Source organism: Zeugodacus cucurbitae, chromosome 5, assembly GCF_028554725.1.
Source record: "Zeugodacus cucurbitae isolate PBARC_wt_2022May chromosome 5, idZeuCucr1.2, whole genome shotgun sequence".
Lineage (NCBI taxonomy): Eukaryota > Metazoa > Arthropoda > Insecta > Diptera > Tephritidae > Zeugodacus > Zeugodacus cucurbitae.
The window spans coordinates 65581358-65608944 of NC_071670.1; the positions used below are offsets into that span (position 1 = coordinate 65581358).

The 27587-nt window shown below is 35.5% G+C and overlaps 4 protein-coding genes across 4 annotated transcripts; all 4 read left to right on the forward strand.

Moving 5' to 3' along the window:
* Positions 1-5673: 5673 nt before the first annotated feature.
* Positions 5674-7287, forward strand: Yp3_1 (vitellogenin-3). The gene is made up of 3 exons (XM_011186835.3): positions 5674-6035; positions 6112-6371; positions 6463-7287. Exons 1-3 carry the CDS (start codon positions 5789-5791, stop codon positions 7144-7146), a joined length of 1191 nt encoding a protein of 396 aa, XP_011185137.1. The 5' UTR covers positions 5674-5788; the 3' UTR covers positions 7147-7287.
* A 2093-nt stretch (positions 7288-9380) lies between these two features.
* On the forward strand, positions 9381-10827 carry LOC128922092 (vitellogenin-3-like). Its single transcript, XM_054231580.1, is given in 3 exon segments — positions 9381-9655; positions 9658-9911; positions 10003-10827. Coding segments are annotated over 3 exon segments (1098 nt in total). The 5' UTR covers positions 9381-9495; the 3' UTR covers positions 10687-10827.
* A 2111-nt stretch (positions 10828-12938) lies between these two features.
* Positions 12939-14631, forward strand: Yp3_0 (vitellogenin-3). The gene is made up of 3 exons (XM_011186836.3): positions 12939-13282; positions 13361-13620; positions 13744-14631. Exons 1-3 carry the CDS (start codon positions 13036-13038, stop codon positions 14425-14427), a joined length of 1191 nt encoding a protein of 396 aa, XP_011185138.2. The 5' UTR covers positions 12939-13035; the 3' UTR covers positions 14428-14631.
* A 10986-nt stretch (positions 14632-25617) lies between these two features.
* On the forward strand, positions 25618-27031 carry LOC105213849 (vitellogenin-3-like). The gene is made up of 2 exons (XM_011186942.3): positions 25618-25955; positions 26131-27031. The coding sequence occupies exons 1-2, from the start codon at positions 25689-25691 to the stop codon at positions 26857-26859; spliced, it is 996 nt and encodes a 331-aa protein (XP_011185244.2). The 5' UTR covers positions 25618-25688; the 3' UTR covers positions 26860-27031.
* The last annotated feature ends 556 nt before the right edge of the window (positions 27032-27587 follow it).

Genomic DNA, 27587 nt, shown 5'->3' on the forward strand with positions numbered 1-27587 from the left:
CTATGCAAGAATAACAAAAATTAACATAAAACAAAGAAAAATAACTTAACGTAACTTACTTCAACAAGGCATAACACAACTTAATGTAAAATAAAATAATGTATTTAGTACTGATAAATATATCATAACGGGATATGGCTTAACGTAATTTAGCATAACTTAACTTAACTTCATTTAACTTAACATAGCATAGCATTGAAATTATCCAAAAAAAAAATATTTTGAAAAAAAAAAGTTGAAATATGTTTTCAAAAACTATTTTTAAATAATTTACACATATCAAAAATTCCAACACAAATATATATACATACATATGAATAATCATAAACTAATCATATATATGTATGTATGTATGTAGGTATGGATATCAAAATAGTATATCTGGCTTATAAATTTTTAACTCCCGCACTTCTTTAATTAACATTGCACAGTTCAATTGCAACTGCCATAAACAAAACTGTAAAATTTCACCGTTTGACTGCCACAAAGGAATTGAAAAGTGCTTGCATTCAAATGAAATGATTTGCAAATATCCCAGCCACAGCTGCGGTGAATTTGGTTTGTTACACAAAATTGGTTCGGTGGTCTTAAATTAAAATATTTAGAGCTACATGAACTCTGGCAAGGTCAGCAAAATAAACAAAATAAACAATATTTTGAAAAACCAATTAAATTGTGTTTAAATACAAATTAATTGTTGGAAATATACAATATATGTTGACATGTGGTACGAGTACGGTTGCACTAATCAATAAATATGAGTATTGTGGTAGACAATAAAAACAATTTCCTTATCAAGTTCAAGTTTGACATATTTCTTATCAATTTGTTTGCTGTTTCTTCTGTCTTTTGATGACACGCTTGAACTCAGCATCTCTCTTATCGCTTTAAAATAATTTAAATTTTAATAGAATAAGAACCGTTACGTCATCTATAGCTATAATTTATGGTTTATTATATTATTTATAGTTTTCATGTATTCCATTATAGTAAGTCAATTAACTTTGCGGTCTAAAAATGCTCAAAGGAATTTCAGGTTTTAGTACTCTGTTAGTTTCTTAACTGTTGTTTAACAGAAGTGTTAACAGTGAATGTTAATTTAAATGTTCAGGGGAGCTTTCTGTCACATTTAACCGTTATTAGGCCATTACCGTTATAGAAAAGCTTCTATTGTGCGTTTTCCATTAACTCCTCGAGCGTCTACCGATATCTTCAGCTCTTCAATTTGCGTATTTAAATTCTGGGGATCTAAATTTAGGTCTGGGTATGTGAATGTCCCATTTTTATTCTCTCATTGCTCATTTACATAACTTTATCGCTCAATAGAAGAATTATTCTTCGCTTCTTTTTTAAGGTAAACAATTGCTTCTACTGGAATATGAATTGTTGAGAAAGCTCCTAAGTAGACTTAATCATATTTAACAATACAACTGAATTGTTTAATAAATAAATATAAAATTTTCGAGCTCATAATAAAATAATTTTTTAATATTTTTTTAATACGGAATTAAAAAAAAAAAACAAGACAAAACGTTAACTTCGCCTGTACCCATTACAGGTGCATTTCTTTTAGTAACTATGTATTTAAGCAAATCTAAATACGTAAGAAAAAGTAAGTAAAAAAAAGAAAACATTTTACTCATTCTTTTTAGCCGGGTTGTTTGCTAGAAACATTAATGTTATATAGTTAACCGATCTGAACAATTTCTTCGGAGATTAAATTATTTCTATGAGCAATAACTCACACCAATTCGTGAAGATATGTAGTAAAATGCGGAAGTTTTCCATACAAGCCCTTGATTCCGATCGTTCAGTTTGTATGGCAGCTATATGATATAGTGATCCGATATCGGCGGTTCCGACAAATGAGCAGCTTCTTGAATAGAAAATAACATCTGAAAATTTTCAAAACGATATCTTAAAAACTGAAGGACTAGTACGTATATATACAGACAGACAGACAGACAGACGGACATGGCTAAATCAACTCAGTTCAACATACTGATCATTTATGTATATACTTTATAGCGCCTTCGACGCTTCCTTCTGGGTGTTACAAACTTCGTGACAAACTTAATATACCCTGATCAGGGTATAAAAATGCTGTTCAGTGCACTACTAACTTTAAATAAATGCAATATAAATAATTAATATATTTAAAAAAACTTCTAAATTATCATTATTCAAAAAAATTAAACTGAATTTATTCGCTTCTTCTCGTTAAGCGCTCACTTTAAGTAACAATTACGTGATTGACTTATTATGCCGCGATTGTTTAACAAGCATCACCGATTGAGTGCATTGTTTACACAAGCTGTCGTCACTAACTGCCTCAAACACAATGCAAAATCGACTATCGCAAAGTAATTATTTATAAAAACAATTACTTATATCATGTACACATAACTATAAGTACTAAAACAGGCGCTTAACTCACAGCTGGAAGTACGCTTCTATCAATATATTCTTTTGTATATATTATATTAATATATATATATATATATATATATATATTTGAGACAAATTTGCACAGAACAATGCGTGCTTTGCATGCTCAAACTGCTTGTTGTTGTTGTTATTTATGTTATTAAATTATTTTTTCTAAAATTAAAATTCATAGCTGTTTGTTGGTGGGAACGCCTTTTATGCCGCGCTTGACGTATGCTTGCGGCTGCCGACTTCAATTTTTTCCGATTTTTTTTGTGGTTGATTTGATATCAGACTTAATCTCAAGATGTGTTAGTCATCGTGGCGTTGTTCTGAATTATTTATTTGCTTTTAATTTCATTCATAGCAAAGTAAGTTCTCAATTTATTATTAGTACGCATATGTACTTACATAGTATATATTTCAATACCTATGTGTATATTTCACTTGTTGTGTTCATTTTAAGCTTGTGTGTTTATTTTGTATATAATTCGACAGATTTGTAATTGAAAAGGTGTGTGAAATAGTTTTGTTGTTTTTGTTTTTGTATACTTTTTATATATTTTAATCGACATTACACTTTATTCCGACTATAAAACGGAAGTAATCTAAACTCTTCTTTTTTGAGTTTAAGAATTAAGTACTCGTTTATGCTGTCACTAAATAATATCTTTTTATACTCTCGCAACAAAAGTTGCTAAGAGAGTATTATAGTTTTGTGGGTTAGTGGGCGTGGCCCCGCCCCCAAATCGGTTATTTGTATATATCTCGCAAACCAATGAAGCTATATAAACCAAACTTACTGCATTCGGTTCTCTTACGTAGCCCATCTCACACCATGAAAATAGTTGAAATCGGATAATAACCACGCCCACCTCCCATACAAGGGTTAGGTTGAAAATTACTAAAAGTGCGTTATCTCACTAACGAAAAACGTCAGAAACACTAAATTTTACAGAAGAAATTGCAGAAGGAAGCTGATGAAAGAACTCATATTTTTTTACAAAATGGAAAATGGGCGTGGCATCGCCCACTCATGGGGCAAAAACCATATCTCAGGAACTACTCGACCGATTCGAATTAAATTCGGTATATAATATTTTCTTGACACTCTGATGACACGTGTGGAAAATGGATGAAATCGGTTCACAACCACGACAATTTCCCATGTAACTCAATTTTGAACTCCATTTTATTCCTTCACTTTGTAATGTATACATAAGGAACCAATGATGATAGCAAAATAAAACTTTACACAAATATTGTATATGATCTGTGGCATCACTTATGAAAGAATTGTTGAAATCGGATTATAACTTTTCAAAGTCCCGAATATCGAATATGAAGAATTCAGTGCCCTATGGTAATTTTACACCCAAAATTTCGGTAAATCTCTCAGGTATCTAAATTTAATTTAGAGGAAATATTTTTCTTCTAATAGTGTGTCTCTGTTCCAAAAATTATTAAAATCGGGTCATAACATCTCCTAGCTCTCACATACGTAATTATATGTTTTTCAAAAATACAGTGGGCTTTATGCCGCATATATGTATGGGTTAATATATATCGGCTATAATCGCTTAAAGCGGTTCCTACGCCAAATATATATATATATAATATATGAGATATCTTAGCAAAATTATGTGAGCGCATAGTCTTGAATATAGTGTAATTTGGTGGTGAAAATGAGTGAAATCGGTTCAGGAATTACCTTAGCCCTCATATACTATATATGACGATTTTCGAGGTTAGTCGTGGTCGTGTAGTCTCTGCTCGCCAAAGTTTGAGTTTTCATCTCTAGTCACAAAATGAACAGAACAATATGTTTTCCAGTCGAAATCAAAAGAAGATACTTCAATAAAGTAAATATTTCTTTATTTGATCAAGAAAATTTTTTGATTCAGACGAGTTGCTTTGTCGATCCCGTTTCTTTCACTCTCTAAGTTTTGACAGCTAGGATACAAGAAAAATATAATAAATATCAAACCTGGTGCATTGAATAAAAAAAAAAAACAAAAAAATATATTTCCTCATATACAGAGAAAAAAACTGTTATCTAAACGGCTTAAGTATTTATTTTTTTTTTAATTTGCAAATGTAATAATTAACTTACATAACTGTTAAATACAAGAGTCATACATTACAGACGATACTCTAATGATTGTAGCAAAAAACTTGCTAAAAATGACGATGAAATTCTAATCATGTATTAAATTTACATTAAAAATTCTTAAAGCGTTTAATTGCTGGGGAGCTGCTTTTCCTTTTACGTAAGAAATTAAAAAAAAAAACAAAAAAAAAACAGAATAAAAGCAGTTGATTTAATAAAAAAATCATTTTATATTTATGTCCGAGAAAGCTTATAGTGTTGTGCTAAATAAAAGCAGAGAGTAGTACTATCTTTTAGGACTGTCTGTGGTTTAATAGTCATTTTACATAACTCCTCTTATAACAAATGGTAAACGAGGTTTAGGAACAGAAATTATTGTCTTTTCCAAAGCCGTAACCAAAAGTAATCAAAATATTATGATTAATCAAACAATAACGCTTCATATAAATTTGAATTACTTTTGATTGCACTGCACTTTTTTTTATTTATTGTAATAGCTGCCGAATAGTAATAAATGAAGAAAAAAAATTAACAAAAATAAAAATTAAAAAAATAAACAAAAGTAATCATATGTAATCATAGGTAATCAAAAGAAATTGAAAAATAATCAAAAAAATAAACGAAAATATGAAAAAGCCATATAAAACTAGAAACAGTAATAAAATACATTTCGAGTATTTTTGATTACGAATGATTACTTACGATTACTGAAACATTTTTATATTTAGGGAATATCATATATTTCAAAGTAATGAACAGAATAGAATTTGTGTGAAATAATGGCATAATTTGATGTGTGATTGATACAAATGCAACGATAAAATTGCGGCTCTCATTTCCTGGCAGAACTTATTAAAGTACTACCTACACTGGAACGCTATCTATCGGATAAATATTACAAGAACTTAAACTATATTTATATCTCCTTTTAAAATATGAGCTTTTAGCCTAAGAACTTTGGTGTATAACCTCATTATCTGAGACTAACAACCAAAGTGCTTTATTTTTCTACAACACTGTGAATGAAGCATCATCAGAGACTTCGGTGATATATGCAGTTGCTGTGTAAACAAATTGTCATGCCTCAACATGGAAATAGACATTCTCAAATATTGGTTAATTGTATAAATAGTAGTTACGTGCGGCACACGCGAATAGTTACACAGAAGCACTCGTCGCAATATTTACAATTTCACTACGATAAAATAAAGCGGTAGACAGATATAAAGTATAAAAACAACAGCAACAAAAATGTCGCATTTACAAGTCAATTTTAACACGATATCATTGTTATTCATCTCGCTTGTTGTTGCTACACACGCACAGGGTGGTCTATTCAATCTACCCGATGTGGGTAAAAGTCTGAAGGATATTGCGACGGGTGTCTCCAAAGACATAACCAGTTACATACCCACGCCGCAGGGCATTTTCGAGTCGAGTAAGAATCTAGTGGCCGGTTATCCGTTTGAAGCGGTCTCTTCGGCAATAAATACGATTTGTAAGTGTTGAAAAGTGTTCCAAATATTTACAGTGTTGTGCAAAAACAAAATAATTTAACATTCCTTACAACTCAGGCTCCTCGGCACTCTCTTCACAAACGATAAGATCGCGTGTGACACCAGATTTGCGGAAAATTCAGTTTCAATTACGCACCTCCTGCAATAAATATAGTTATCCGCTGTTGGATGCTAATCAAATATGGCAGAGTCCCGAATTCGATTCGACGAAGAAGGTGGTCATTTTGGTTACTGGTTGGACCACAACTGTTAACAACTCGGATACTATCGATGTGTTGGCCAAGGCGTATAATTGTCGCGGTGATGTGAATTTTGTGGTGAGTTTTTTTCTCAAAGAGTTTGAATCTCAAAAGTCCATCAATAATATAAAAACTAAATAATAAAGATATAAAACCCTTTCCCTCACAGGCCGTTGATATAGCAAATTTTGTGGCTACCCTCTACACTTGGGCTGCATTGAATACGGATGAAATTGGCGCGAGTCTCGCCAAAGGCATCGATTTACTGACTCAGGTAGTACCGCTCGAAAATATACACCTGATCGGTCACAGTCTGGGCGCACATATCGTCGGCGCTGCCGGGCGTTACTTTAACTATAAAACTGGCAAGCTTGTGCCTCGCATAACCGGTTTGGATCCAGCGAAACCCTGTTTCAACGAAGGTCACGTACTTTCCGGTCTGCTGCGAGGCGACGCCAAGTTCATCGATGTGATTCATTCGAACCCCGGTGTGCTGGGCAAACGCGAACCAATGGGTGATGTGGACTTCTATCCGGGCGGTTTGGATCCTCTGCCAAAAGGTTGTCTGGACGTGGTTTGTGCACATGGCCGTTCGTGGGTATATTATGCGGAAACCGTTTATCCAGGCAATGAATTGAATTTCATGGCTAAACGTTGCACTTCACAGACGAACTTGGCCGATAATAAATGTCCGGGTGCTGAGTCCCCCATGGGCTATGCGGTGCCACATGCACTCAGAGGCAATTACTTTTTGGAAATCAACTCAGCAGCGCCTTTCGGTAAGGGTGCTAATAAAGAGAAATTATTGTCTCAAGCCAATTGTGGTCTATGTGTGGAGAAGACATATAAGTGAGATGTTAACATTCTAACTTTATCGAGACATAGTGCATCAGTTTTAGAAATTATTTCATGCCATAATCTTATTATCATAGAAAAATTAACTTCTTTATATATTCTTGTTGTTGTTTTTTAATAAAATTGTTTATTGAATATATTTCGTTCGACGTTTTATATTATATTTCCATCAGACTATGGAGTCTCATAACCTTTTTCTTTTATAATTACGGAAGTCTTTATTTATGCAAGTTGTTCGTTGTTCGATTCGCTCTCTTTCACCCTCTAAGTTTTGATTATTTGGATACAAATACAATAGTTTACAAACCTAATGGGATACTAAAGAAGAAAAAGCTGAATTTAAATATAAAAATACACGCGATATTTTAAATGCTAATATACCTAATGACTTACAAAATGGAATGTTTTCAAATTCTAATTATGTATTGATATTACAAATTCGGAAATCCCTTAATTGCCGCATTTCTTTTGAAGCCTTATCTTTGTTTGAGTACTATATTATTCCTCTCAGAACTGAGAAATAAATTATAAAAATCAAAAGTATACAAACAAACCTCATTACTTTTTTACATTTTCATGACTGACTAATTAGTAGTAATTGAAAAATTAAAAATTAAAAAAAGTAATCGTTGGTAATCAAGAGTAATCAAACAATTTTTATTACTTCTTTACATTTTCATAACTGACTAATTAGTAGTAATTGAAAAATTAAAAATGAATCAAAAGTAATCGTTGGTAATCAAGCATAATCAAAAAAATTTAATTACTTCCATACATTTTCATAGCTGTCTAATTAGTAATAATTGAAAAGTAAAAAATTAACAAAAGTAATCCTTGGTAATCAAGAGTAATCAAACAATTGTAATTACTTCTTTACATTTTCATAACTGACTAATTAGTAGTAATTGAAAAATTAAAAAAAGTAATCGTTGTTAATCAAGAGTAATTAAACAATTGTAATTACTTCTTTACATTTTCAAAGTTGTCTAATTAGTAGTAATTGAAAAATAAAAAATGCACAAAAGTAATTAAAAGTAATCGTTGGTAATCAAGCATAATCAAAACAATTTAATTACTTCCATACATTTTCATAGCTGTCTAATTAGTAATAATTGAAAAGTAAAAAATTAACAAAAGTAATCCTTGGTAATCAAGAATAATCAAAAAAAAATTAATTACTTCTATACATTTTTATAACTGACTAATTAGTAGTAATTGAAAAATTAGCAATGAACAAAAGTAATCAAAAGTAATTGTTGGTAATCAAGAATAAACAAAAAAATGTAATTATTTCTATACATTTTCGTAGCTGTCTAATTAGTAATAATTGAAAAATAAAAAATTAACAAAAGTAATCCTTGGTAATTAAGAGTAATCAAAAATTTTAATTGCTTCTAAAATAATTTTAATTATTTCTATGTATCGAAATGGAAAAAATATTAAATTGATTATTTTCTAATACTTTGGTTATATGTTCAGCAATCAGTAGAATAATTACTAATTATTTGATAGCCCTATGTTTCATCTAGGAACTATGTGAAAATACATTTATATATATTTAATAGCACTGATTAGTGGTTGATTTTCTTTTGTAGGCCATTATACTTACACCTTATTAAAACCTCTTTCATATACCATTTATGTTCCACATTTCAATTGAGCCGTCACTGTTAAATAAGACTATCGGGACTTTCCTCAAAATGAACTTATATTTATAGATTGTACTTCCGTACACTTGATGACGTGCGGCTTAGTAGATAATATTGCGCTGATAAGGCAAATGACATTAGGGATTGGCAATATATTGAACTGATAACGTTTGATCTTGAGTGAAGATCACATATATATTTGAATATAATACTTGGAATGGGATTTATCTAAAATAAAGGCATAAATGGTACACTTTATGTAAACACAGCAGGAAAGGGTCTCATTTCCTGACAAAATTTCTGGTATTATTCTTTTGTTAGAGTATCAAATATATTGAAAGTAATAGTAAAAAGTAAGTTGTAATTTTAGTCTAAGGTCCTCCCATCATAACCTAGTTATTTGAGAATAATAACCACAGTGCTATATTTTTCTACACCACTGTCAGTGAAGAATCATCGGAGAATTGGGTGATGTGCAGTTGTTTTGTTTTTGAAGTGATTGAAAACAAATTGTCAGAAACATATGTTCTCAAATATACATACAGACACATCTAAATACTTATACCGTTAGTTGTATAAATACGAGACGCGTTTGACACAAGCGATCAGTTTGCCAGAAACACTGGTCGCAATATTTACAATTTTATACTGATAAGGCAGCGCGAAATATAAAGCATACAACCAACAAAAAGAGCAAAATGTCACGACTACGAGTTCATACTAAAACGATAACGTTAATATTAATCTGGCTTGCTGTGGCCACACACGTACAGGCTGGTCTGTTCAGCATACCTGATCTGGGTAAAAGTTTGCAGAATATTGCGACGGGAGTCTCCAAAGACATAACCAGTCAGGCTCCTCGGCACTCTCTTCACAAACGATAAGATCGCGTGTGACACCAGATTTGCGGAAAATTCAGTTTCAATTACGCACCTCCTGCAATAAATATAGTTATCCGCTGTTGGATGCTAATCAAATATGGCAGAGTCCCGAATTCGATTCGACGAAGAAGGTGGTCATTTTGGTTACTGGTTGGACCACAACTGTTAACAACTCGGATACTATCGATGTGTTGGCCAAGGCGTATAATTGTCGCGGTGATGTGAATTTTGTGGTGAGTTTTTTTCTCAAAGAGTTTGAATCTCAAAAGTCCATCAATAATATAAAAACTAAATAATAAAGATATAAAACCCTTTCCCTCACAGGCCGTTGATATAGCAAATTTTGTGGCTACCCTCTACACTTGGGCTGCATTGAATACGGATGAAATTGGCGCGAGTCTCGCCAAAGGCATCGATTTACTGACTCAGGTAGTACCGCTCGAAAATATACACCTGATCGGTCACAGTCTGGGCGCACATATCGTCGGCGCTGCCGGGCGTTACTTTAACTATAAAACTGGCAAGCTTGTGCCTCGCATAACCGGTTTGGATCCAGCGAAACCCTGTTTCAACGAAGGTCACGTACTTTCCGGTCTGCTGCGAGGCGACGCCAAGTTCATCGATGTGATTCATTCGAACCCCGGTGTGCTGGGCAAACGCGAACCAATGGGTGATGTGGACTTCTATCCGGGCGGTTTGGATCCTCTGCCAAAAGGTTGTCTGGACGTGGTTTGTGCACATGGCCGTTCGTGGGTATATTATGCGGAAACCGTTTATCCAGGCAATGAATTGAATTTCATGGCTAAACGTTGCACTTCACAGACGAACTTGGCCGATAATAAATGTCCGGGTGCTGAGTCCCCCATGGGCTATGCGGTGCCACATGCACTCAGAGGCAATTACTTTTTGGAAATCAACTCAGCAGCGCCTTTCGGTAAGGGTGCTAATAAAGAGAAATTATTGTCTCAAGCCAATTGTGGTCTATGTGTGGAGAAGACATATAAGTGAGATGTTAACATTCTAACTTTATCGAGACATAGTGCATCAGTTTTAGAAATTATTTCATGCCATAATCTTATTATCATAGAAAAATTAACTTCTTTATATATTCTTGTTGTTGTTTTTTAATAAAATTGTTTATTGAATATATTTCGTTCGACGTTTTATATTATATTTCCATCAGACTATGGAGTCTCATAACCTTTTTCTTTTATAATTACGGAAGTCTTTATTTATGCAAGTTGTTCGTTGTTCGATTCGCTCTCTTTCACCCTCTAAGTTTTGATTATTTGGATACAAATACAATAGTTTACAAACCTAATGGGATACTAAAGAAGAAAAAGCTGAATTTAAATATAAAAATACACGCGATATTTTAAATGCTAATATACCTAATGACTTACAAAATGGAATGTTTTCAAATTCTAATTATGTATTGATATTACAAATTCGGAAATCCCTTAATTGCCGCATTTCTTTTGAAGCCTTATCTTTGTTTGAGTACTATATTATTCCTCTCAGAACTGAGAAATAAATTATAAAAATCAAAAGTATACAAACAAACCTCATTACTTTTTTACATTTTCATGACTGACTAATTAGTAGTAATTGAAAAATTAAAAATTAAAAAAAGTAATCGTTGGTAATCAAGAGTAATCAAACAATTTTTATTACTTCTTTACATTTTCATAACTGACTAATTAGTAGTAATTGAAAAATTAAAAATGAATCAAAAGTAATCGTTGGTAATCAAGCATAATCAAAAAAATTTAATTACTTCCATACATTTTCATAGCTGTCTAATTAGTAATAATTGAAAAGTAAAAAATTAACAAAAGTAATCCTTGGTAATCAAGAGTAATCAAACAATTGTAATTACTTCTTTACATTTTCATAACTGACTAATTAGTAGTAATTGAAAAATTAAAAAAAGTAATCGTTGTTAATCAAGAGTAATTAAACAATTGTAATTACTTCTTTACATTTTCAAAGTTGTCTAATTAGTAGTAATTGAAAAATAAAAAATGCACAAAAGTAATTAAAAGTAATCGTTGGTAATCAAGCATAATCAAAACAATTTAATTACTTCCATACATTTTCATAGCTGTCTAATTAGTAATAATTGAAAAGTAAAAAATTAACAAAAGTAATCCTTGGTAATCAAGAATAATCAAAAAAAAATTAATTACTTCTATACATTTTTATAACTGACTAATTAGTAGTAATTGAAAAATTAGCAATGAACAAAAGTAATCAAAAGTAATTGTTGGTAATCAAGAATAAACAAAAAAATGTAATTATTTCTATACATTTTCGTAGCTGTCTAATTAGTAATAATTGAAAAATAAAAAATTAACAAAAGTAATCCTTGGTAATTAAGAGTAATCAAAAATTTTAATTGCTTCTAAAATAATTTTAATTATTTCTATGTATCGAAATGGAAAAAATATTAAATTGATTATTTTCTAATACTTTGGTTATATGTTCAGCAATCAGTAGAATAATTACTAATTATTTGATAGCCCTATGTTTCATCTAGGAACTATGTGAAAATACATTTATATATATTTAATAGCACTGATTAGTGGTTGATTTTCTTTTGTAGGCCATTATACTTACACCTTATTAAAACCTCTTTCATATACCATTTATGTTCCACATTTCAATTGAGCCGTCACTGTTAAATAAGACTATCGGGACTTTCCTCAAAATGAACTTATATTTATAGATTGTACTTCCGTACACTTGATGACGTGCGGCTTAGTAGATAATATTGCGCTGATAAGGCAAATGACATTAGGGATTGGCAATATATTGAACTGATAACGTTTGATCTTGAGTGAAGATCACATATATATTTGAATATAATACTTGGAATGGGATTTATCTAAAATAAAGGCATAAATGGTACACTTTATGTAAACACAGCAGGAAAGGGTCTCATTTCCTGACAAAATTTCTGGTATTATTCTTTTGTTAGAGTATCAAATATATTGAAAGTAATAGTAAAAAGTAAGTTGTAATTTTAGTCTAAGGTCCTCCCATCATAACCTAGTTATTTGAGAATAATAACCACAGTGCTATATTTTTCTACACCACTGTCAGTGAAGAATCATCGGAGAATTGGGTGATGTGCAGTTGTTTTGTTTTTGAAGTGATTGAAAACAAATTGTCAGAAACATATGTTCTCAAATATACATACAGACACATCTAAATACTTATACCGTTAGTTGTATAAATACGAGACGCGTTTGACACAAGCGATCAGTTTGCCAGAAACACTGGTCGCAATATTTACAATTTTATACTGATAAGGCAGCGCGAAATATAAAGCATACAACCAACAAAAAGAGCAAAATGTCACGACTACGAGTTCATACTAAAACGATAACGTTAATATTAATCTGGCTTGCTGTGGCCACACACGTACAGGCTGGTCTGTTCAGCATACCTGATCTGGGTAAAAGTTTGCAGAATATTGCGACGGGAGTCTCCAAAGACATAACCAGTTACATACCAACACCGGAGGGCATTTTCGAGTCGAGTAAGAATCTAGTGGCCGGTTATCCGTTCGAAGTGACTTCCTCGGCAATAAATTCGATTTGTAAGTGTTGAAAAAGTGTTCCAAATGTTTACAGTGTTGTGCAAAAACAAAATAATTTAAATATTCCTTACATCTCAGGCTCCTCGGCACTTTCATCACAAACGATAAGATCGCGGGTCACTCCAGATTTGAAGGAAATGCAATTTCAGCTACGCACCTCCTGTAATAAATACAGTTATCCGCTGTTGGATGCTAATCAATTATGGCGTGGTCCCGAATTCGACCCGTCGAAGAAGGTTGTCATTCTGGCTACCGGCTGGACCACAACTGTTAATAACTCGGATACGATCGATATGTTGGCCAAGGCGTATAACTGTCGCGGTGATGTGAATTTTGTGGTGAGTTAATGTGGTGAATAAAAATGCTTATAATTTGAAATTTCCGAAAAAACGATTCTGAAAGAACCAAGATCCATGGATATTACAGCATATACAATTTTGAATTGCTCTTCTCCCACACAGGCCGTCGACATTGCGAACTACGTGGCTACGCTATACACTTGGGCCGCACTGAATACGGATGAAATTGGCGCGAGTCTCGCCGAAGGCCTCTATGTATTATCTCAGATAGTACCGTTGGAAAATATACATCTAATCGGCCACAGTCTGGGTGCGCACATCGTCGGCGCCGCCGGGCGTTACTTTAATTACAAAACTGGCAAGCTTGTGCCTCGCATAACTGGTTTGGATCCAGCGAAACCGTGTTTCAACGAAGGTCACGTACTTTCCGGTCTACAGCGTGGCGACGCTAAATTCATCGATGTGATTCATTCGAACCCCGGTGTGCTGGGCAAACGCGATCCAATGGGTGATGTAGATTTCTATCCGGGCGGTTTGGATCCTCTGCCAAAAGGTTGTCTGGACGTAGTTTGTGCACATGGCCGTTCGTGGGAATATTATGCGGAATCCGTTTATCCAGGCAATGAATCGAATTTCATGGCGAAACGTTGTACTTCACAGACGAGATTGCTTGAGAATAAGTGTCCGGGTGCTGATTCCCCCATGGGCTATGCGGTGTCCCACGAACTCAGAGGCAATTACTTTTTGGAGGTGAGGGGAGCAGCGCCATACGGCTTGGGCGCTAATAGGGAGAAAATTGGTAGGCAGGCCACTTGTGGTTTATGTCAGGAGAAGAAAGAGGAGTGAGATGTGATCTAAAGTTACTTTGTGTGAAAACTTAAACATATGTTGTGATTATTAAATTTGCTTTGGTTTAAATATTGGCTTCCTTCAAAACACAATGCATGTTTTCTAAATAAATAGCGTATTTTGTAGAATAGTAGCAACTCTGTTCATATGTCTATAATGTACATAATTAAATATATTTTTATTAAATAATATTTTTAAAAATTTCTTGTATTTTTATTCCATTTATAACAAAAGTAGTGTACTTGTGTGGGCTCTTCTCTAAGGAAATTTAAAAATTTTAAATTTTATTCTAATGGTAAAACTCGACAGGTTCTGCAGTAACTCTACAAAAAAATGTTTCAAATAAATACGTTTTTTTTTTAATTTTTTTGAAAGAAACATTTCATATCATGCACTTCCTCACCACCTCATTAGCTATAAATTTCCTACATAGCTCCTTGCTCATCTCGTCTGTTTTGCTCTGCTCTTTCATCCACACAAACAATCACGTGCCGCTAAAGCTACGCGACTCGCTCTTCGCTTACTCTCAGCGAACGCGAATGCAGCGAAGACGGCGAAGAAAAATATCCGACAAAAATAAAAGCTCCGCCCAAAAAGGCAATCTACCGAAATGCTTCTAGCTTCGCTGCCACTTCTAAACAGTTCAGTTCAGTAGTGAAGCTGTGTCGAATCAGATAATAGTTTCGATATATTTTTTGTGCTCATGCCACAAACTAAATTTTGCAAAAAGTCGTAATTTTTTAAGTTGTACTTTAACTTGGAAGTAGTATGTGGTATTTGGGAATAAAGAAGACACTATGAAGAACAATTGAAAGCGCTCTTATTTTTGCTGTTCAAAATGATGCTCTGATAATTTTGATTAGAAGATGCAAATAGAACCAAATGCTTTCAAAGATACATATGTATGTATGTACATATTTAAAAAAAAAATTCTGGACGCCTCACAACATCTGTCATATGTATAAGCTCCATAATTCTTTTCGCCATTGAATTAAGAGACAAATAGATTATATCCATATTTGGGATTTTATAGTAACTGTATGCTGATTAATAAAAATATTTTTAAAAAAGCCTTTTTTCCAACTTCGAAAGAAAATATTAAGACTAAATCTCCCAGAAAAATTAGTTTGTTCCCATTCTTCTTCTTGACTGGCGTAAGTAAGTTCCCATACTCAGCAGAAAAGTCGATTTCGCCGTATAGTATCAACTTATATATGTATGTATTAATTTAAGTCTACGAACCTTTAAAGAATAATCAATGTAAATTCAAAGAAGGATTTGGAAGATCTTTCTTTAAGTGACCTTAATTTTTATATTGGATTCAAAGCATTTTTTTTATAATTTTGTGGTTAAGAGTGCTTTGGCCAATATCGTTCGGTATATATTTGTCTAAAATTTATTTTATGTTGTCTACACTAATTGTTGGTCTTCATTTACCCAAGCCGACATATGTACTACCCTACCGAAACAAGAAGGTGACCTGATCCACTTTTTCATCTTTAGGCATATCTCCAAAGACATCATTACCGTTAGAAATGGCTTGGTTTTAAAGTCGAACCACTCACCAGTATATTTATTTTTATATTATTATGAACTTATAAGTACTTAAAACATATATATGCCGAATGAAGTATTACTATGAAGCCACAACTCTTCACTCGGTTTAAATAGTCTGTTTGAACGAGTCTAAGTCCCCTCCCCCATGTAACGTACTACACATTCACTTCCAACACACCACACTCTCACACAATAATTGCACAGACGCACATCACTGACACGCCACATTCACCACACTCACTACAACACAATCACTCAAGCGCCGGGAATACATACCTGTAGTATTTACTTAGCTATTATCTTGCTGTCGCATTTCATTGCAATTGTTTAGGCATCGTCTCAATGAAAAGTCACCAGAGACAATTTTACTTAATTCTGGTTTTGCTTAGCTCGCTTTATTTGTACTGCTTGTTGTAGACTGCTCGTTACCAGAAAACGTAAACCAGTGCCCGTTGTCACACATTACGTACTGAACTGCCACAGAAGGCAGAACGCGCCGAAAAGTAAGCAACGCTTAGGTCTTTTTTATACGCTATTTAAGCTGGGATTTCTTTCATGTCTATTGTTGGCTTGGTAGCTGACCAATGTTCCTTTTTTTTAGCAAATTTACTCCATTGATATTTACCGTCGAGGCTTATCCTATCAGTGATCACTTGCGCGACAACGGCTAGTTTTACTTCTGTTCAACCATGTCGAAACAAAGCTACACTTTCTGTTAAGCACACACACTTATGATTGTTGCTGTCGTATTTTTTGATGGAAGTGAGACCTTATTTAATCAGAAGACATTTATACTCTATGCGGCGATGTTCTCTAATTTATGAGAATTTCATTGATAACAAATTACGTTTCGAATTATTTATAGTTATTAAAGGCATATGTAAAGTGTTATTTTGTGAGATTATTTGAACCCTCATGTGAACCCAAAAATGTATTCGTCGACCCAGTTTTAACATCAAAAGTAATATCAATATAATAATATAGACGCACATACATATATATAGATGAATATATATATAGCTGGCTGTATAAATAGGAGACGCGTTCGACACATGCGTTAGTAGTTTGTCAGAAACACTGGTCGCAACATTAACAATTTCACTCCGATAAAACAGAGCGGTCGACGGCTATAGGGTAGAAAACCTACAGCAATAACAACAACAAAAAATGTCACGTTTACACATTCCGGTTAAAGCGATAGTATTATTATTTATCACACTTGTTATTGCCACACAGGTACAGGGTGGTTTTCTAGATCTTGGTGCGCAATTTTTGAATGCCACCGGCATGTCCTCGACGGCGGACAATCTGGCTAAAGGTGTGATGAGAATAGGGACTGAACTTATTAAAAAATCAGGCAATATCTTTGGATAAAGTGTGCCTTAATAAATACAGTTACCCGCTGTTGGATGCGAATCAAATATGGCATGGTCCTGAATTCAACCCTGCCAAGAAGGTCATCATTTTGGTTATCGGCTCTACCACAACTGCATTTCTTTAGTAAACAATATGATTCATTAGAAGCAAGATAGTGTATATTTATAGCATATTAATGGATTTATGTATTCAAACTAAAAATTTATAAAACTCTTTATTTTGTCTTTATTTCTTCAGCCATGGAATTCATGGAGTAGGGCCGTTCTACTTTTTATATGATACTATCGCAACAAAGTTGCTAAGAGTGTATAATAGTTTTGTTCACATAACGGTTGTTTGTAACACCCAAAACTAAACGAGTTAGATATGTGATTGGCGTTGCAACCGTTTAGCCGGTTATCGCCGAATCGACGATAGTGCGCCACCTCTCTCTCTCCTTCGCAGTTCGGCGCCAGTTGGAGATCCCAAGTGTAACCAGGTCGCTCTCCACCTGGTCCCTCCAACGGAGTGGAGGCCTTCCCCTTCCTCGGCTTCCTCCGGCGGGTACTGCATCGAACACTTTCAGGGCTGGAGTGTTTTCGTCCATTCGGACAACATGACCTAGCCAGCGTAGCCGCTGTCTTTTTATTCGCTGAACTATGTCAATGTCGTCGTATAACTCGTACAGCTCATCATTCCATCGTCTGCGGTAGTCGCCGTTGCCAATGTTCTGAGGACCATAAATCTTACGCAAAATTTTCCTCTCGAAAACTCCTAGTGTCGTCTCATCCGATGTTGACATCGTCCAAGCTTCTGCACCGTAAAGCAGGACGGGAATGATAAGCGACTTGTAGAGCTTGATTTTGGTTCGTCGAGAGAGGACTTTACTGTTCAATTGCCTACTCAGTCCAAAGTAGCACCTGTTGGCAAGAGTTATTCTGCGCTGGATTTCGAGGCTGACATTGTTCGTGTTGTTGATGCTGGTTCCCAGGTATACGAAATTATCTACGACCTCGAAGTTATGACTGTCAACAGTGACGTGGGAGCCAAGACGCGAATGCGCTGACTGTTTGTTTGATGACAGGAGATATTTCGTCTTGTCCTCATTCACCTCCAGACCCATTCGCTTCGCCTCCTTGTCCATGCGGAAAAAAGCAGAACAAACGGCGAGGTTGTTGCTTCCGATGATATCAATATCATCGGCGTACGCCAGAAGCTGTACACTCTTGTAGAATATTGTACCTTCTCGGTTTAGCTCTGCAGCTCTTATAATTTTTTCCAGCATCAGGTTAAAGAAGTCGCACGATAGTGAGTCACATTGTCTGAAACCTCATTTTGTATCGAACGGCTCGGAGAGGTCCTTCCCAATCATGACGGAGCTTTTGGTGTTGCTCAACGTCAGCTTACACAGCCGTATTAGTTTTGCGGGGATACCAAATTCAGACATCGCGGCGTAAAGGCAACTCCTTTTCGTGCTGTCGAAAGCAGCTTTAAAATCGACAAAAAGGTGGTGTGTGTCGATCCTCTTTTCACGGGTCTTCTCCAAAATTTGGCGCATGGTGAATATCTGGTCAGTTGTCGATTTTCCAGGTCTAAAGCCACACTGATAAGGTTCAATCAGTTTGTTGACGGTGGGCTTTAGTCTTTCACACAGTACGCTCGATAGAACCTTGTATGCGATATTTAGGAGACTGATCCCACGGTAATTGGCGCAGATTGTGGGATCTCCCTTTTTTATGGATTGGGCAGAGCACACTGAGATTCCAATCGTCAGGCATGCTTTCTTCCGACCATATTCTGCAAAGAAGCTGATGCATGCACCTTATCAGTTCTTCGCCGCCGTATTTGATAGTTCTGCCGGTAATCTATCGGCCCCCGCTGCTTTTTTGTTCTTCAAGTGGGTAATTGCTATTCGAATTTCTTCATGGTCGGGTAATGGAACATCTGTTCCATCGTCATCGATTGGGGGATCGGGTTCGCCATCTCCTGGTGTTGTACTCTCACTGCCATTCAGCAGGTCGGAGAAGTGTTCCCTCCATAATCCCAGTATGCCCTGGACATCGGTTACCAGATTACCACCTTGGTCTCTACATGAGGATGCTCCGGTCTTGAAACCTTCGTTAAGTCGCTTCATTTTTTCATAAAATTTTCGAGCATTCCCTTTGTCTGCCAGCTTCTCAAGCTCTTCGTACTCACGCATTTCGGCCTCTTTCTTTTTTTGTCTGCGTATGCGTCTCGTTTCCCTCTTCAGCTCTCGGTATCTATCCCATCCCGCACGTGTTGTGGTCGTTTGCAACGTTACGAGGTAGGCAGTCTCTTTTCTCTCCGCTGCGAGACGGCACTCCTCATCGTACCAGCTTGTTTTTTGTCGTTGCCAAAAACCAATTGTTTCGGCTGCAGCGGTACGCAGTGAGTTTGAGATGCCGTTCCACAGTTCCCTTATACCGAGAGAGTGCTCTCAGAGAGCAGGAGTGCAAGTCGAGTAGAGTATTTCGTGGCTGTCTGTTGCGATTGCAGCTTTTCGACGTCGAACCTTCCTTGTGTTTGTTGACGGGCATTCTTTGCTGCACAGAGGCCGTTGCGTATCTTCGCTGCGACCAGATAATGGTCCGAGTCTATATTTGGTCCTCGGAGCGTACGCACGTCTAAAACACAGGAGACATGTCTTCCGTCTATCACAACGTGATCGATTTGGTTACGCGTGTTTCGATCAGGAGACAGCCAAGTAGCTTGATGAATTTTCTTATGCTGGAATCTGGTACTACAGACGACCATATTTCGGGCCCCAGCGAAGTCGATCAGCCTCAGGCCATTTGGCGATGTTTCGTCATGGAGGCTGAATTTTCCGACTGTTGTGCCAAAGACACCTTCTTTACCCACCCTAGCGTTAAAATCGCCAAGCACGACTTTTACATCGTGGCGGGGGCAGCGCTCATAGGTGCGTTCTAGGCGCTCATAGAAAGCATATTTGGTCACATCGTCCTTCTCTTCCGTTGGGGCGTGGGCGCAAATCAGCGATATGTTGAAGAACCTCGCTTTGATGCGGATTGTGGCTAGACGTTCATCCACCGGGGTGAATGCCAGGACTCTGCGACGGAGTCTCTCTCCCACCACAAATCCAACACCAAATTTGCGCTCCTTTATATGGCCGCTGTAGTAGATGTCACAAGGACCCACCTTCTTCCGTCCTTGTCCCGTCCATCGCACTTCTTGGATGGCGGTGATGTCAGCCTTGAGTCGTATGAGGACATCAACCAGCTGGGCAGAGGCACCTTCCCAATTAAGGGTCCGGACATTCCAGGTGCATGCCCTTATATCATTATCCTTAAAACGTTTGTAGGGGTCGTCATCAAAAGAGGGGTGTCTCATCCGAGGCTTTCGTAGATTTCTCATTGGTACTTCGTTTTTATGTGGTGGGTCCCAAGCCCTACGCACAACCGCATAAGCGGGCTTCGGCTTCTCACTTTAGCTCGCATTCAAACGGCTGTCTGTTGGCTACCCAGAGGATACTTGGTCTAAAACCGGAAGTCGTGAGCTGCTTGAACCATGTGGAGAAGAATCGTTTCTGGCCACTCCCAATGAATGACAATCAAAAACTTTCCTCACTTGCGTGAACTTCTACACATGATCCCATCCTCCTGGATATAAGATTATAGATAGATATAAGATTATATATATCAAAGTGATTAGGGTGAAGAGTGGAGTTCAAATCCGGATGTCTGATTGTCCGTCCGTCCGTCTGTAACTTGAGTAAAAATTAAGATATCTGATGAAACTTGGCACACTTGTTTGTTGGCACCATAGGAAGGTTGCTTTCGAAGATGGGCAAAAACCATATCTCTAAAATTACTCGACCAATTTCAATGAAATCCGGTTCATAATATCTGTTTGCCTTCCCAATGATATGCTGTGAAAATAGTTCAAATTGGTTCACAACCACGCCTACTTCCCATATACCAGAAATTTGAAGTCGATCTGAATCGTTTACTTTAGAATATATAAAGTAAGCCCTAGTGAAGATATCGAAAAAGAACTTTGCAAAAATATTGCATTTAAAGAGTGGCATCGCCTTCAAAAATCGCTGAAATCGGTCTATAAGTTTTCAAGACCCTATATATCGAATATGACGATCTCAGTGCTTCTAACAAATTTTTTACCGAAAATATGGTTAAGTCTCTCAGATATTTTGATGAAATTCAGAGGGTATATGTTTCTTCTGATAATATGTCTCCGTGCCAAAAATTAGTGAAATCGGGTCATGACTTCCCCTAGCTCCCATATACCTAATATTAGGATTTTCAAACTTTCAATGGACTTTATACCATATACATATATGCCGAATATGTGAGTCAAATTATTCGTTATATTAATAAAATTAAATAAATAAATTGCAAGAGTATAAAATGTTCGGTTCTGATCTTTAAGAATTCAAAAAATCATCGCAAGCGTTGATAACGGATAGTCTCGATCATATAGAGTGCTACAGATTACTGACCTCGCCGAGTGTAACTTTTGTTGAAATTATATGTATCTCACTGCCGAGTGAGGTGAAATGTCTACAGTGAATTGTGGATGAATTTTAAAGAGTTCATATCAAATTATATATATATTCAGAGCTGGAGATAAATATGTATGCATTTTAGATATTGGAACCACTACGGGAATATGTTATAATATTACTCGCTTTTTAAACTGTATAGATAGCTTTACAAAATGCATGAAATTTTTGAGATTAAGAAGTCTCTGTACAATTTATTTATCTGGGTATGCCTCTCTCTAAAAGTTATTTTATGTTGTCTACAATAATTGTGTATCTTCATATACATATTCATAAAGGTTTCCAATTCGCATAAAATAACTCAAACTCAGCTTACTTTTAGTCTATCTTCAGCTTAAAAGCATTTTAACAATCACCCATTACCAAATTGGAATCAAATCCGCAGTAATTTAATTAAGTATCTTACGTACGCTTTAGACTGAGTTATTCTCTTCTTGTCACATTTCCTGGCAATCGTATAGACGTCGCTTGACTATTCACCAGAGACAATTTGACTTAGTTTTGGGTTTTGTTAGCTCGCTTAATTTGTATCCGGTGGACTGCTAGTTATCAGGAAACGTAAATCAGTAGTTAGTTGTCATGCACAACGAACTGAACTCTCTGTGAAGGCTGCATGCGCCTAAATGTAGGCAACACACTTAAGATTTCTAATTCACTATTTAAGCTGAGTTTTATATTATCTTTCGTGCCTTTTGTTGGCTTGGTAGCTGACCAATGTTGCTTCTGTTGTTCATTTGCTATGGTGTATGTGTAGAAGTGTGCTTAATAGTCCTTTGATTTTTAAATATATTGTTTTGAAACTTGGCAACTCCATTTCGAATTAAACCACTTTTATTTATTTACCTGAAGATGCTGAGTATAACTATGAATAGAAATAAGTTCAGTTAATTGGCTAAATGACATAGTAATGAATACAATACATTCCACCCTAATACACCACTCTACATCAATACTTTAAAAGTGTTATCCTATCGATTATGAATCATTAGTCGCTCGACAACCGGCGGTTTTACTTCTAATCTACGACTTCTTAAAAACGTTCAAGTAAATTTAAGCTCTTCTTTCTGTTAAACACTCACACGTACGCTTGCAGCTGCTGAATTTTTTCGGACGATGTGATACCAGTTCTAATCAGATGCCTTTTCCTGGAATGCTTTAAGCGTTCTTCTTAATTTATGGGAATTTTAGTAAATAAAATAATAAATAAATTATAATACATTTAATTTTATTCATAGTAATTATATACATATGTATTTAGAGTGCTATTTGAACTCTCATATCACCCCGAAAATGAAGTTAATCACACTTGTGAAATGACACTAATCGAAATGACTGTTTTTTGAGAATGCTAGCGAGTTATGCATTGGTACCCTTGAAATTATAAAATATCGCCCTTAAGTAATACTTTATTACAAAATTTCATTAAAAAGCCTAGTTCGATCTAGTTTTCAACTCAAAAATAATATTATCTGTAATTGAAGCCACTTCCTGATCGCTATGTTAGAACTATCTTCTCTATTTTTAAAAGTTAGAGACACATATATGTTTTGCAAAATAGTTGTACAAAATATATTGATTACTTAATTATATATATTTTTTTATTTTATATTTATTGATTACTGTGGTTATATTTACTGTAATGTTTCCAATACTTTTCATTATTTTGAATTATTTTTGATTACTTTAATCACATATATTTACATATTCCCTCTGGATTATTTTTGTTAGAATAAAAAATAATAATAATAAGGGATTATGATTAAGTAGGATTGCAGATTACTTATGATTACTTACGATTACTTTTCATATATTTTTATACTCTCGCAACAAAGTTGCTACGAGAGTATTATAGTTTTGTCCACATAACGGTTGGTTGTAAGTCCTAAAGCTAAACGAGTTAGATATATGGTTATATATATCAAAATGCTCAGAGTGACGAGAAAAGTTCAAATCCGGATGTCTGTCTGTCCGTCCGTCCGTGCAAGCTGTAACTTGAGTAAAAATTGAGATATCTTGATGAAACTTGGAAGACGTATTTCTTGGCATCATAAGAAGGTTAAGTTCGAAAATGGGAGTAAACGGACCACTGCCACGCCCACCGAAAACCGAAAACACATAACTAAGCCATAAATAAAGCTATGGAAATAAAATTTGGTATGAAGGATCGCACTATGAGGGAGCATATGTGGATGTAATTTTTTTGATGAAGTGGGCGTGGCCCCGCCCCCTACTAAGTTTTATGTACATATCTCGCAAACCAATAGAGCTATATAAACCAAACTTTTTGCAGTCGTTTTTTGTTTAGCCACTTCTTAATACAGTTCAAAAATGATAGAAATCGGATCATAACCACGCCCACCTCCCATACAAAAGTTAGGTTGAAAATTACTAAAAGTGGGTCAACTCACTAACGAAAAACGTCAGAAACACTAAATTTCAGATAAGAAATGGCATATGGAAGCTGCACTCAGATTTTTTTACAAAATGAAAAATGGGCGTGGCATCGCCCACTTATGGGTCAAAAACCATATCTCAGGAACTACTCGACCGATTTCAATGAAACTTGGTTTGTAATAGTTTCTTTACAACCCAATGATATGTTGTGAAAATAGACCAAATTGCTTCACAACCACGCCTACTTCCTATATACCAGAACTTTGAAGACTATATGAATCGCTTACTTTACAATATATAAAGTAAGCACTAGTGAAGATATCGGTGCAGAACTTTGCACAAATAATATGTTTATAGTGTGGCAGCCCCATTCTAAAAATCGCAGAAATCGGACCATTGGTTTTTAAGGCCCCATATATCGAATACGAGGGCCTCGGTGCTTCTTACCTAATATTATGGTTTCCAACTTTCAATGGACTTTATACAATATATATGACGAATATGTGGGTCAAATTGTGTATTATTTAATATTAATATTAATAAATATAAATAAATTGCGAGAGTATAAAATGTTCGGTTACACCCGAACTTAGCCCTTCCTTACTTGTTCATTTAAATATTTTGAAATACTAGACTGTTGTAAACTAATGTTCATGTAGAATTGTAAATATTATGTAAACTAGTGCAGTAATCATTACCATTACCATTATCATTACTAATAATTATTTAGTGACTTTTAATACAAGTTGATTGTCTAATCTGGTTTTTATAAAGACTCCTTCATGTGACGTTTGTTTTCCATATTTCAATAGAGTAGTCACTGATAAAAAAAATATTACTGTGAATAACTTTGAAAGCAGTGTGTATTGGCGGTACACCGGCACCATTGTCCGAATAAACTAAACTGCAGTTGATAAAAAAAAATTCAAATAGTACATACGCACATACATATATGTTTATAAATATATAGCTGGCTGTATAAATAGGAGACGTGTGTCGAACAAGCGTTAGTAGTCTGCCAGAAACACTGGTCGCCACATTAACAAATTTACTCAAATAAAACTGAGCCAAAATGACGCGAGTACCGATGGTATTATTATTCATCTTGCTTGTTGTTGCCACACAGGTAGATGGTGATATTATTTTAGACAGAATAATGCAGTTCACAAACAATTGGTTCGGTAGTTGGTTCAACGTAGGTCAAAGTGCGGTGGAATTTCTAACTGGCGCCTCTAAAGACATAGGCAACTACATACCTTCGTTCAGTGATATATACGAGTTGAAAAAGAATGCGTTGATCGGTTATCCGTTTGAGGTGGCCTCCTCAGCAATAAATATCTTATGTAAGTTTTGATAGTGAATAAATATAAACAGAGTTGAAAATATTTTTTACATGCCAGGCTCCTCGGCACTCGCAACTAAAACGATTAAATCGCGTGTGACACCAGATTTGAACAAAATGCAGTTTCAGCTGCGTACAACTTGCCATAAATACAGTTACCCGCTGCTGGATGCTAATCAAATATGGCGTGGTCCTGAATTCGATCCGTCGAAGAAGGTGGTCATATTGGTTACCGGCTGGACCACAACTGTTAATAACTCGGATGCCATCGATGCGTTGGCCAAGGCGTATAACTGTCGCGGTGATGTGAATTTTGTGGTGAGTTTGTGTGTAGAAATGTGGTGACTAAATAAGTCTAAACGTGTTTATTAGGAATTTTTGAATGTTATTTTAAAATTTTTAAATTTTCGACAAAAAATATTTTGAAAGTACCATAAATCCCTGGACCTATGAATTCATATTAAATATATATTTTTTTCCTCTCTCACACAAGGCCGTTGACATAGCGAACTTCGTGGATACTATTTACACTTGGTCCGCACTAAACACAGAAGAAATTGGCAAGAATCTTGGTGAAGGCATTGATTTACTATCTCAGATAGTGCCGTTGGAGAATATACATCTAATCGGGCATGGTCTGGGTGCACACATCGTCGGCGCTGCCGGTCGTTACTTTAATTATAAAACCGACAAGCTTGTGTCTCGCATTACTGGTTTGGATCCAGCGAAACCCTGTTTCAACGAAGGTCACGTACTTTCCGGTCTACAGCGTGGCGACGCTAAGTTTATCGATGTGATTCATTCGAACCCCGGTGTGCTGGGCAAACGTGATCCAATGGGTGATGCAGATTTTTTTCCGGGAGGTTTGCATCCACTACCAAAGGGTTGCAATGACATATTTTGTGCGCATAATCGTGCATGGGAATATTATGCGGAATCGGCTTATCCAGGCAATGAATTGATTTTCATGGCGAAACGTTGCACTACACAGACGAACTTGGCCGGTAATAAATGTCCGAGGGCGGAGTATCCAATGGGTTATGCGGTGCCGTACGAACTCAAAGGGAATTACTTTTTGGATGTGAATACAGCAGCGCCATACGGTATGGGTGTTAATAGGGAGAAAATGCGGTCACAGGCATCTTGTGGTTTATGTCCGGACAAAAGGAATAACGACGTTGAAACATCAACTTATAATGTATGGACAAACTGGTTCGGTTAATTTTTTTTATTAAATATTTGGATTTCTTAGAAGCAAAACTGTTTAGATTTTCATATATGATAATAAAATTATGAATTTTTGTATACAGAAAATACTTTTAGTTGTATTTACTTCTATATTCATGTAAATCGTGGAGCTCAGGTTCTAAGCCTGAGCAACACAAGCATGTGAAATTCTAGGGGCCACTCCTCCGAATGTATTTTTTACATAAAATAAGTTTTAAGGGACTTGCGAAGAGAAGAAATTATTACTATAGAAGGCTGGAAATGTGTTTCAGTCATAGAAGATTTTCTTTCGATTAACTTTCATTTCAGCTGCAAGATGCTAAAGTGTTGCCACAGACTTATTAATTTCCAGATATTCCTCAAGAAGAGCTTCAATTTTACTTGCAATATAAATCAACTGAATACCTTGGAAGATTCGAATCGAAAGTAATTGAATAATTACTCACCTCTGCGTGGGATAAGCCTCCTCAACATCGCGTATAAGGTCCTGTCGAGCGTACTGTGTGAAAGACTAAAGCCCACCATCAACAAACAGATTGGACCTTATCAAGGTGGCTTTAGACCTGGAAAATCAACAACAGACCAGATATTCACCATGCGCCAAATTTTGGAGAAGACCCGTGAAAATAGGATCGACACACACCATCTCTTTGTCGACTTTAAAGCTGCTTTCGACAGCACGAAAAGGAGCTGCCTTTATGCCGCGATGTCTGAATTTGGTAT